Source organism: Ptychodera flava, chromosome 12 (assembly GCF_041260155.1).
Source record: "Ptychodera flava strain L36383 chromosome 12, AS_Pfla_20210202, whole genome shotgun sequence".
Lineage (NCBI taxonomy): Eukaryota > Metazoa > Hemichordata > Enteropneusta > Ptychoderidae > Ptychodera > Ptychodera flava.
This window is the reverse complement of record NC_091939.1, coordinates 33584831-33598422: the sequence shown is the minus strand read 5'-3', so window position 1 is coordinate 33598422 and position 13592 is coordinate 33584831. Positions and strand designations below refer to the sequence as shown.

At 39.0% G+C, this 13592-nt stretch overlaps 1 protein-coding gene across 1 annotated transcript; it reads right to left on the bottom strand.

The window, feature by feature from the left end:
- Positions 1-2911: 2911 nt before the first annotated feature.
- LOC139145689 (macrophage migration inhibitory factor-like) lies at positions 2912-13359 on the bottom strand. Its single transcript, XM_070716989.1, has 3 exons — positions 13129-13359; positions 9083-9255; positions 2912-3928 (listed from the first exon to the last, which is right to left on the bottom strand). Exons 1-3 carry the CDS (start codon positions 13234-13236, stop codon positions 3853-3855), a joined length of 357 nt encoding a protein of 118 aa, XP_070573090.1. The 5' UTR covers positions 13237-13359; the 3' UTR covers positions 2912-3852.
- Between the last annotated feature and the right edge of the window lie 233 nt (positions 13360-13592).

Below are 13592 nucleotides of genomic sequence, written 5' to 3'. Positions count from 1 at the left end.
CCTACAGATTATGTGTTTCCATCTTTTCCTCCTCTTTCTACACTTAAGCAGTATGGTAAAGCCCCCTCTCTGTGATTAAAAGTTGTGAATTTTTCACCTTGTTCATTTTATATGCGGAATGTGTTCAATTTACAGATATCCAAAGTGATGGTTGAATCTTGATATGAAAGATGAAAACCATTTCAGATGCTTAAAAACCGATTAGGAATGTTTATCTGCTTATCTGAATAAATATTTTCTCCCTCCCAAAACAAGTGTGTAGTTTCATATTTTTGATACCTCTTCTGAGCCTGGAAGTAAACATAGCTCTCATTGCTATAAATTTTGATCACCAAAGTTATAAATTTGTATATACCGGTATATGTCAGTCTACACTTTCAGAATCCATAAGTAGTGTTTGACCCATTGATTGACGTTCAGCTCAACATGGCAGAAAGGGTCTACAATATTTCATCAGCCATGACCAGGCCAAGAGAAAACTCTTACAATGGTGTTTTATCTTTATTTGTACAATCCATAAATTCCTTCACCGTCCCTCCACCCATGGGTTATGGAGTTGGTACAAGTGTCATACCCAAACCCTTGCCACCCAAGTGCTTTATGCATTTGCATAAATTGTCCAAATAAAAATTGACAGTCATGCGGATAAAACCAGGCTGTAGTGTTTTTCAGAGTCCATAGAAGGATGCCCAGACATTCAGTTGCCTGTCTAAAAACCACAGCAGACTACAGAACTGCTTTCTGGAGTTGCTGTGCAAAATCAGATATATCACTGTGTTTGCTGTGTTGTCTGTTGGCAAATGTTCACTCAGTCAAGGGATATCCTCACAATGGTTTGTCCCTGGGTTTGTCCATATTTCCATAGATATAGTTGAAATGCTGCGGATGACCTGCCAAGGAGTGTCATAAAGTTCGGGAGAATAGCATACAGGATCAATGAAACCCTGCAGATTAGCATTGTCTGAACAGAGTGGAGACCACAAAAAACAAATCAACGAGTCTGGCTGTGTAGTACTTTGAGGGCGCCCTTACAGATCAAGTCAGGATGGCACACCCAAAGTCCGCGTTTGGTCACTGCTATGCCATGCGTTGTTCAGCTTACTGGTCACTTGTGTGTGGAAATTTTTAACACATAGTACTGCACCTGTTGTGAGCACGACAGTGTGCAATTGGCATTGCAGGAAAATAACTTGAAATCTGCTTTCCTGCAGCAAATACAATAAGTCAATGAGAATGAAAACGTAGGTCAGATAGACCAGTCCACACACCTGGCACCAGTAGCAACATTTTCATCACCATTGACCACAAATCAGCCAATGACTTGAACAGGACCTGAACTTATAGATCACGACCAGAAATACATGCCCACTTTCCAGCAGCTGTCACAGACAAATCGGGAGGCAAGTTCTCTGGCATCAGTCGCCTGCAAAACTTACGTGAGGACTCCCTACATAGACGTGTGAATGTATTAAACTCACAGCTACTATTCCACTCTTTCTTCTGATTCTGTGTACATTGCATTGGTAAACCCTTTCTATATCGCTGTCAATCTGAAAGCATATTTATCGAACACTGCTTCAGTAAGTGCACAGCCTAATGGTAGATAATATTGTATGATAGAACTTAGTAGAAGGGTCATCGGAAGTGTTTTGCTCTTAATTTTAAAAATACTTTACTGGTCTGTTACTTGTGGGGACTCTTTGAAGCCTGCAGAGTGAAAGAGGTTTTCAGTTCAATGGAAAATTCTGTCCTCACCTAATTCCCTGTAAACAGGTTGGTACATATTTTTAATGTTTTAATGTTATGAACTCATCTCGTTTGAAAATACTGCTTTGCATTTATAACCAGTGTCATACAAGGAAATCCTGGCCCACTCTTCTACACCTGTCTTGAGCAAAAGTTTACAAATGACATTGAAGAGAGAAATCTCAGTCTTTCGCTCTGTTTAAGCAATGTATTCATTGCTTGGATAAAGATTGTGTGCGATGTGTGATAGTGAGTATGTGAGGGTGAGTGCTCCATGAACTCTATAAAGTGTGGAGGGGGCGCAGTCAGAAAATTGTAACAGCTCAGCTTGGTTATTGACCCTCTTTTTTTAGAGTGTGGGGATTTGGCTGAGTGGTTCTCTCTGTTGCTTCTCCGCTACATGACTAGCTGCCGTATGTTGTGAGTTGAACCCAATTGAAGACATCGTATTTCATGAAACAATAGCACGCCTCTGAGAAACTAAGGAGATTGGGTCAGACAGACCATTCCATTTATCATACATTAATGAATACTTTGTTCACACACAATAATTCTCAGGGGAAATTAAAAAGGGTTAAAAAAAGAAAGAAATACACATACAAAAGAAATGCAATAAAAAATATAAAAATACACTGGCAGGGATTCATGGGTAATTTGAGTGGCTATGGCTGGTTTATTGTATTTTTAAACTTCCTTTTAGAAACTGGGCAACATTGACCAATGTACTTTCATTTTTTGTAAGTTTTAAGTATCAAACATATCAAAATTAGGGATTGTCAATTGCACTTCATGAAAGCAATTGCCTCTGCATATTAAAGAGAGGGCTCTTCAAAAAGAAATGTTTTTCATCTTCTACTTCGTTTCTATTACAAAATAAACAAGTTCTGTCTTCTAAAGGGATTTTTGAGTGTTTCCCTGTTCCAATTGGTAGTTTTAGGACACCCAACCTGGATCGGTTACATGTGACAGTAGATGTATGGCGCACATATCTTGCATCAGCAATGTATTGGCAGAAGGCGTATCCTATGTCACAGTTGTAATTGTATTGAGGGAGAGAAAGTAGGGACTAGGAGGCAACCATGACACCTAGCCAGAGAAGGAAGCAAGGACATTTAATCCTTGTACGTGTAATTGCAGTGACAATAATAATGAAACTACAAGGATATACAAGTATCATTTTATTAACCACAAACTAATCATAAAAGATACTAAAGTTCCCTATGATATGATACGGAAATGTGGTGCAATTACACGTCCGAGGCCATCATTATTGCCAGTTGGTCATTAAGCAATTGCCTGAAAGTTTGGCATCATTTCTTTATTTGCTTCACTCAATTGATATCTACAACCCTGTTCCACAATATATTATAGCCCAAACATGGGACTATGTGCCCGAGGGCGGGTGACCACTTGCCCGACATTAGGAGGGCAAATGGTCTCCTGCTCCGAGGGTATATAGTCCCATGTTTGGGCTATAATGTTTTTATTACATGCCTCTCTTACACAATTTTCACTCAAAATATTTAGATTTATTGGCAAATGATAATCCAATGCTTATTTCCATCTCAGTCGAAAATCCGTTAACAATGGAACATTTTCATCATCGAATGGCGCAATGATATATTTAAACTACTGTTATGTGGTTTATCAATTTTTTTCTGCAAATTTTCCAAAACGGATTTCCTGTGCAAAACATGAAATTTCGACATTTTTACATAAAAAAGTGTCAAGTGAAAATAGTTCCGGTTCACTTTCAGTCCAATGATGACTATGCGGCCCGCGACATCATCGACGAGTTACCATTGAATCCTATGGAGCGCGCAACATTCGATATACGGGGCGTGTAATAATATGGAAAATAAACCTTGCTGAAAAACCTAAGATAATCTGCCAATGATCCCATTGTTGACCTTCAGCCTTATGTATTGCTAGGAGGAAACCTTGAATATAATACAAACATGTATAATGTTTGCAAGCAATCTTGGTTTGTTATCTCATTCCAAAACAAACAACTGAAGACTTTTCTACAGTAAAGCCTCATTCTTGATTGCAACTTAGTGTTCCACTCCTACAAAATTCTACACTCTTCTATTGATCACCACTTTTTTACTGATCAGGTGCAAAGGTATTCATGTCGTAGCCAACATTCATCTTTTCTTCATCGTTGAAGGTGATGTACATTCTGAAACAGATGAATGACTTGTGTAAGGTTACGAGATAATACAGCTTATTGAGATGAACATGAAAAACAATGAGGTCATTGTCAGTAGTAATGTGTGTACAAATATGACAATACACTGTACATTTGAAGGTTGTCAACGGAAGATACTTAATTGCTACACATGAGTGATAATATGCCATTTGGAGATTTTGTCTGAATAGGCCTAAACGAATCTTGAGGATGTCAATTTTAAAATGAGAACTGTAACAAACTGAAAACAGAATTAAGAATGATATCAATGGTTTCAAAATGAAAGTGTTGCTTATGCTGGCAATATTCCAAACATGCATTCTTGCACGTGAACATCTGTACCTTCCACACAGACTTTCTCATGGCCCCTCGTTCATTACACAGCTCTGATTTCCCACCCCATGGTGACACACCCTCAAGTTTTCCTAGTGAGTGAGGCTCATTGAACAAGCCAGGCTAACACCTTACCAGATTTGCCAGCTCACTGAACTTAGCTGTGCAGTGGCATAATTGTTGAGGGCCGCTGCCATGGGGAAAATGCAGAGAGAGTTTGACCGGTTAAGAAGGGCTTGACTACGCAGTTTCTGCGTAGTGAAGCGTCATTACGTATTCATGGTGACCTCTGGCCAGCTGTCAATATCTTTGGGGGCTTTTGTCTTTTGGCCTGCTTTGCATATGCGTCGTTGGACACGACCTGCCAATCACCCAGGTAGTCAATTAAACTATTATTGACTGTTTACCGACCCAATTAACACTATCCAGCAGTATCAGTCATATTTTAATCGCGTGGCCCGGGTGGGCACAACGTAGGAACGCGTGTATTTCTATGTGTACGTTTCACTTATGGTGTTGTTTGTACCATGGAGGTAGGAATGTTTGTACCATCGTGCGTTGAAGTAAGCTTACTTGTTTCACCTACAGCATTACCTTCAAGGTGACAGGCTTACTATTAATGTTCAGTATCATTGCACCGAGTTCTGCCCACGGTGAAAACCAACTGTTTTTGCCACGGTCCCTCTGTGGAGGGACCGTGGTTTTGCCTACTAATTACTGCCCGTCGCTGCCCGTCCTGAATGTAGCCTATCTATAGCTACAGTAATCAGTCAATATATAATACCCCGCGCCTTATAATTTTTATATAAACCACAGTCTCTCTATCCACGAGGGACTGTGTATAAACTTATAAAATCATAGTCCGTGCCGTAAAATTGTTGACTTTCGATGCGATATACAGGTTGATCGTTGAATCGCACCGGCGCATCCATATTTACTTGCCCCATAAGCTTACTACTCTGTAAAGGGTGGGTAGATGGAATTCCTGGGCCAAAAATGAACACCGGGCGAAACTTTTTGTGAACCCATGTGAAAACATAAATCATTTATCAGTTTTGATATATACTCCTAAATTGTAAGTTTGATCATGGAGGTACCTCCATGGTTTGATCAAAATCGAGACCACATTCAAGGGCTATGCAGACTGTCCATGTACGCACACACAGTGACAAGAAGGCGGCAAACACCTACTTACCAAGCACATCGAATCGGCGAAAAGAAGCATAAAAAGCTATAGGCTCATCGCCAAAACAAACGCGCCAAGCGCTAACAAAAACCCATACCGAGCGGCCCTTTTCAGGGCCACCAAACACTCCAAAAAGAGAACTACCAAAAAAAACCATAAAATGACATAGAACACACAAACACTTAAAAGAAATAACAAAAATCGTACACATAAAAATAACGTGACAGAAAAAATGGCCGTGGAAATAAATCAGCTATTTCCAAAGAAAAGCCGACAACAACATGAAATTCAACAACAACCTATCATCGCTCAAACTATGAAACTCCGAAAAATAGTACTAGGCAAAGGCCTTAAAATTAATTCGGACGCCAACAAAACCAAACAGAATAAAACCACCTCAGGATTTCAACAAATAAAGTCGTAAAATGTGACTACGCTACATCGTGAGACACAAACAATCGCAACAACACAAATTCAAAGAAAAGTCAAATTGGGCTCCACAAACAACAAACACCAAAAACTTGAAAGCTATCTGAAGCTGCTAAACTCGCACTTCTAGAGATACCCTTTCAAACAAGGAAACAAAACATGTCGCGTGCTAAAAGAATCGCGATAAACCAGCTTGCAAACAATAGACAAATTTCGGGGAAAAAAAACCCTCGACAAGGGTCGGGTTTTCGTCATTGTCAACACAAACGATTACGTACTCGAATGCGAAAGGCAATTACGCAACACTCAGTATTATACACAACAAGCCAGAACAAACAGTAAACAAAGTAAACGAACTATGAATCAAAATGTACGAGAACAAGCACATCAACCAGGATACTTGTGAGTATCTTGATCCAATAAACATAAAATCCGTACCCCCAGTGGTACTTATTGCCTAAAAATTCACAAACCTCCGCAAAAATCTAAAAGACACACCAGTCAAAACAAAATTTACCGAAGTAAAGAAACATAGAACAAACAAACCGAACCACCAAACGGACTCACAACGTGACCAAAAATTAATATACTTGCCTAAGGAAAGAATCTACACCGCGACTGATGAGAAACCACACCCGGGTTTCGAAACGCAAGCGTCAAAGGGCGACTTTATCAACTTTTGTAACAACATAGGTCCGGCTGCGTCTCGCCATAAGCTTTCCCCACACAAACAAAACATTACCGTACACACTAATCCAAACTTCTCTACAAATATCCAAAGCGAAACAAACATTTTTATTAACACACACAATCGGATAAGAATGTAGGAACACATTTTCGAAACGAATCAAACACAAACTCGACACAAAAACATTTAGGATAGTTAGATGGGGAGCCTCTTTCACATTTTTTACATCTCGCTATACTGTCTATGATTCTAAAAATAAAGTCATCTGCCACTTTTTCTGTATACGCGGTTTGGCAAAACTCATCTCTTCAATCGAAAGTCGGGCATTTTCATGGTTATTTGGGGTACGTCGAGCTTAAGGAATGTGGTTATATTCGCGATGTTTTATTCGAAATTATTTATTTCTTCTAGGGCAAATGCACGTAATTCATGCTGTTGGAAATACTGGCCGCTCATAAACAAGACAATAAACTCGATATCTGTGCATCTTTACTTTATTGTCAAAGTACCATCGACACCCAAAAAAAACCAAATGGTTTAGTCCACGCGTGGGTTCAGTCCAGGTATTTGCAACGCCAGTCACCTAGGCGACGGTAATCCGCACCACTTATCACCATCGGGAAGGTACTCCTCCCCCTATACCACTGGCGATCCCACCCTCAAGGCACTGCGTCATTCGACCAAGCATTGTTATTGTAATTTCCTGCATAAAATTAACAGCGAGGTCAACCGGTCAAACTCTCTCGGGATTTTCTGGCATGAAGGTCTAAGTTGGCGTATAAGCCATCAAAGGGTTGTGAGAGTACAATCCTCTCAGCTTTCTTCCACTTTGTCTCCCAACGATATTATATGAACTTGAACATACAGTATATATTCACTAGAATGATTTAATTCTGTTATCCTGTTTTGTAGCAAAAATTTAGTCAGATCTGCATAAATTTAGTCAGATCTGCATGAAAAAACAGGACTATGGCATGGCTTAATTTGAAAATTTCTTCCTTTAATAGTTCTTTTTGCTTATGGTATTTTCAGATTCTCCAGACGACATCTCAAATTTTTGGTGAAATTGACATGTGGACCTTGGCAAATTCAAAACAGGCTCTTCACTGAGATGACTGTCATGATCCAAGTGTCAGAACACAGTCCACAGCACACAAACCATGTTGAGAACAAGGCTATTAAAGGCTCTATTTGTCAAACTCGTTAACATGTCTATCATGTGTGTATTACTGGTAAAGGGTACACAATAGCACTGCATACCTTAGGTTATATCACCATTATTCCATAACATGCACATAACAATCTCATATTTAACGGAATGTTGCAAATTTGATGCAGCAACATGCTTTTACAAATTTGTATCTTCGTATCTGTCTTACAGGTACCAGTTGTCCAGGATCTCTGGTTTACAGATTAGTATCTATTGTTACCCTGCCTGATCAAACCCAATCATTTTCAGTGTTAAATTTGCCATGGACACAAATTCATTCCAACCATTCAGCACCTTTAGCGAGTGTGAAACATATCACAGCGTACCAAACATTTGGTATTGACTATCAGGATTTGATTGTGGTCATGGAAAGCACTAAATCTCAAAAGCGCTTTTACATGACCGAAATTGCACTGATGGCTTAGTTGTCCAGACGGTAAGTTTGTATTGGCTAATCTAAATGTAATGTTTCAAAGTAAGATATCTACAATGATCACCTGAACAATATTGAAACATGAAACGGCAAAATCGCTGTAATTTTTTGCCTCTCTGCATCATTCTTCCAGCAATCCAAAAAATAATTGTACGGTTATAATGACTCTCACAAATTAACATGAATGTGATCATGGAACTGGATCGAAACGAAAAAATATAGAAATTTTACGTAGCATAAAGCAATACACTAAGTATTTTATTTTTACACAATTTTTTTTCTGTGACATTGCATTGTCTGGTTATGGTATGGACGTAAGAGCTACTACTACATGTGTATGGTCAACTGCTGAGTGTAGGTGAACCATTCCGAAGTTTCCAAGCATTGTATGGCTCTATTTGAACCAACACAGATTAGGATTAAATAAGCACCTGGAGATTGACACTATGGTTTGTACAACCATTTGATTGACAGTCATTTCCAATGCATGAGCCATGGTGTCTCCTCTGACTTTTAAAACAATATTGGTGAAAAGTTGGCATAAATCCTGTCAGATTTAAAAACTAAGTACTGTAATCGAGACATAACCAAACAAACTCAAAAAGCTTGGATTTTCTGGAGCTCTCTCCCCATATTACTTGATCACAGACATCTACCATAATGAGCATTGGATTGCTTGTGACATTGACTGGTTTCAAAGAATCTTAACAAGTGAGAATAAGATAGATTTGATGTGATGACTGTAGAACAAAAGATTGAACAATGGTTAAAGTTAGGATAGCGAAGTAAGACCACAGTCAAACATCCTTCTCGAAGGCTGTTGATAAAAGTTGTATCAGAGAGAAGGAAATAACATTTCCAAGTACCTTGTTGGTTCAATTCCAAGCGTTTCCTTTACATGTTCCATGAAAGCCTTGGTAATTTTCTTGTTTTCCTGCAGACCAAGTTTTCCAATGGACATAACAAATGCATTTCCACATGGCTCTGTGCTGCCACCAAATGACATAACCTGGTCTGGAATCACATGTACCACCATATACTTGAAGGAAAAAAAAAACACAAAAGGGTCTCAGCATTTCAGAGCCAGTTTGGCAACATTCAAGAATTGGTATAATTTCCATAAACTGATGATATGTCACACCTGACATAGACCAAGCACAGTACGAGACCATAACAGTGACACTCACTGGGAGTGTGACTTCTACAATTTGCTGCAAGTTTTCCTTATCCACAGCACCAAAAAAAACAATATTTATATAAATAAATGCTATTATTTCAGTACTTGTGTAATTTATGTTTATACCTGTGGGTTAGACTTCACATACTGATAATTCACTGGTGGTCAGAACTGATTTTATTGCAGAAATCCAACAAAACCATGGTTACATCACTTTGGGACTTACGAACTGCAAAGTGAAGCATGGCGACAAATTTCTCCTGTGCAATATCTTTTATTATATCATACCAGTATATTGATGGTGCAAATACAGCGATCTGATTGGTCGAGACGCAAAAGGAACTGTGATATATTGGCGATATACCACGGCTGGCATATGCGCTAGCTCTCAGCTTGAGGAAAATTTCTTTCATGACGTTCCACGCAGAATTTCAATATACTGTTATGATATAATAGCAATAAATCACACCAAGCAAAGGTATACCACTCGATTTTGACCAGTTCACTCATATGCACTCGCTACCGCTCGTGCATATATATGTCGTGAACTGGTGAACTGGTCAAAATCGAGTGGTATACCATCACTTGGTGTGCTTTATTGCTTAATCATCACTCCAGTTTGAGAAAATGATGACAATTTACCCCTTTCATCATAGAGGTTTCTTCAAACCATTCTTTTCACGGCAAGTGAAGACCTGTGTTCGTAAAAATCGTGATGTAAGTGTAATTCACAGTTTTTGAAGCAAGACTGAAGAAAACTGGGCATACACTACAGGATTTGACAAATTAGCATAATCCTAGGGGGTCAATTTTTCTCCAAAAAATACTTTAGGAGGCCCCCTACTAAAACTTTTATTTCATCATGCAGATCGAACCAAATATTCTCCATGACCATGTTAGCTGTTTTTCAGTGTCTGTACTGATAATGATACTTCCCCAAAAATCCATGAAATAAAATAATCCAGAGGGATGATGTGTCTGTAGTATGTGTAATATGGAATACTACATGGATGTTGATGTGCTATACTTATCTATAACTGTTACCGCTAGCTCATTTACATACCAGATGTTTCTGATGAATCAAACAGGTTATGTCATCCCTATCTATCCCAACTCTGTGAGAGAACCCTGCTGATGTTTTTAATGTGTTGTCCAATGTTGTCCATTTTCTCAGGATGTAAAAACGTGTCATTGAGCCAGTCAAATGATACAGAGCATTTCAAACCTAGGTCCAAACCAAGCTTGTTTGACACACAATGATCTGCTTGTACTACAATCACCTATAACTTACATTTTCAGCTTTGCAAATCATCATGACGGAATTTTCATCATTGACGACAGTGGTCTTGAAACTGTATTTTTAGTTATTTTGACACTTACTCTCCTATTGTTTCACATGGCTCAAGGCTTTGACAGAGCAGATTTCAGAAATTTTAGTGCATATGCTGGAAAATTGATACTGATATTTCTATGCTAGTCTAACCTGTTGAACCAATTCAAGTCAATGAAAGACAAGCAAACAGTAGATGTGTACCATGATAAAAACATTTCTGAATATGCATCTATGTTTATGCAAAATTTATTCATCAGTGTTCTTCGAGTATGCGAATCACCTGATAATGACTCATTACCAACGGAATACATTGTAATACTGGCCTACAATGGTGCATTTGTAACCTAAAATGACAATCTTAGTGTTTTCTCCAGAGCATGGTATTGCAAATCCCCCTCTATTTCAATAAAATTTCCCGTCAACACAAACATAACGCCCTCTACAATGAGATGGGACATTGAATAATACAGTATGTTGATAGTGGCATTGCTGCACCATGCTTACTGCCTATAACGTAACATTACATAGTCGATTAAACCTATATCTACATAGTCACTGTGTGACAAAACCTACATTTCCAATCTGCTGATTCAGTGGATCAGAAAACTGGACACACCATAAACAACAGAATTAACAGAAAACAATAAACTCGCACCAGCGGGGGCATACCGACAAATTGTTACATAATATATTTGGACTCGATTGTCATTCATGATGGGGACAGGAATTTGAATTGACTGTCACATCAATTTGAAATCAGCGACTGACATGGACCAATTGAGGAACAAGAGCTGACAGTCCCTATGAAATCGGAATATTACAAGCTAGGAGTTGAAAATTGTTCCAATATTTCTTTGAAGTATGGCAACTAAATCCCAAGATGTAGCTAGATTCCAGCTTAAAGGGGAAAATCTCAATCCCAGTGATAGGCACACACATACATTTACTAGTTTTTACTGGTTTCTATCTGCATCATGGTGTCCTTTTAAAATGTATGCTCGATTTTTTGAGAACTTTTGGTATAAAATCAGGATTTGAAGGGCGGTATGAAAAACACCTTTCCTGGATCTGTTTGTGCTGCTTGCTTCAAAAATGCTTCATAATGGGTTTTAGAATTGAAAGTCAAGCTCCATTTTATGTGGAGCATCATTTATGGCCTTGGGGGAGGACTCTTTGATTTCGGGGATGAGGGATATTTAAAAAAAAAATTATGTTGGCAGGTGAAGGAGAAATAAGTTGATCCTGTAATGGCTCAGGGGAAATTGTGTTCCGAGTGACAGAAATAAAAAAGAAAATCGTCGCAAATGTGCTGAAATCAGCAAACGTGGAAGTCTAATTCTCCCATAATTTCTGGAGGTGCACTTGATAGAATCCTTCTTTTAAGGGGACTAGCTGACTTTTTCTGTAAATAGTGAAAATATAAAAATACCTTGACATGACAGGATTAAATTAACTAGCTTTTAAAAGCGATATATTATTCTATAAATATATTTTTATGTTTATTTTTGAAAAAAAAGTAATACACATTCCCGACACCTACCCCAACCAAAACCAAATGGTTCTACCCTTACTTAAGAAAAGCAAACAGTCGTTTTCCATCACTAGCTTTACTGGTTTGTAACTATTTTACATGTAGAGGTAGCAAAAAGTGTGGCCCTGGAGCCATGCGACGGTTGCTGTTGTAGTACCAACCACAGTAACCAACCAGGCTACTCTATTGCAGATAGGGAGCCGTCATTAATTATGGCCTGGACGGGTCGGAGGAATTTCATCAGAAACTGAAATTTCAAGTAACCCCCCCCCCCCCCCCCGCCAACATGATAAAGTTGAGTAACCCTTAGAAAAGTTAAATATCCGAGTCAATAAATGTATTTGTAAACTTTACAAAAATACAGCAAATATTAAGACCTTTCAAATCCTAGTGTACCCTGCTAGATTATCTTTGGTTATCTCATGACGGTTGAAAAAGGTGAAACCATGGAGGTAGTAGAGACTCTCTACTTCCATGGTGAAAGTTGAAACCAACAAATATTAAAATTCAAAGTCACAATATAACTGATGTAGATAAAAGCTCACGCTATAACCAGTATCCAACCAGATAGCATTGTTTAATTTTGATGGGTATCAACAAGGTTTCACTAAGATATCTGACAGGGCAGAATTTGAAAGTACAGGGGGAGAATGCACGAGAGGCTGAGGGGAAAAGTGTGAGAGAGGGGCATCGCACATCCCCTCTCTTGCATCGAAAATTTTGAGAAATTGATGGGTACAATGCCGCAATGGTGCAGTCTGGTGCAATCTGACAGGTGTTTTCCATAGGTTGTTCACTGAGTAAAACCGTTAGAACACCGCAAGGTATAAACCGCCAGGCGACTTTACCTCCTCCAAGAGATTCCACTTACCTTCTCCGGTTTGCCGATCATTTCAACCATAAGTTTCGTGGTAGTTGTGAGGAAATCATCTGGGATTTTATCCCGAGACACGTTCGTGTACAGAGTAAAAGATGGCATGGTCTTTTAAGAGGACGTACGTACACGTTGTCCCTCCGAAAATTGTGCTTGGCTGGATGAGGCCTGGGCGAGCGCGTGTATGTCACTGGCAGAGACCTGAGTGAATCAGCTGGCTAACAGATGAGCTATAAAGGGTCATGGGTGTCAACCTCGACACCCGGATGTCAACTTACGCATGTTACTTATGGCATGGAGCTAGCATGCTACCTGGGCCTCTGCTACCTCCATGCGTTATGGCAACCAGACTGTCAGACGTAAAGCTGTAACTGGCCTAGAAGAGCCTCTGAGGAATTCACTTTCCGAAACTTTTTTGAAAGGAAAGTTAAATTTATTCGCAAATAATCCTTCAAATGTAG

Excerpts from the sequence above, each read along its gene's own strand:
- LOC139145689 (XM_070716989.1), bottom strand. The coding sequence starts at position 13,236 with ATGCCATCTTTTACTCTGTACACGAACGTGTCTCGGGATAAAATCCCA. Across the intron at positions 9,256-13,128 it reads TGATCGGCAAACCGGAGAAG|TATATGGTGGTACATGTGAT; the intron begins GTAAGTGGAATC and ends TTTTCCTTCAAG. Across the intron at positions 3,929-9,082 it reads CTTGGAATTGAACCAACAAG|AATGTACATCACCTTCAACG; the intron begins GTACTTGGAAAT and ends CATCTGTTTCAG.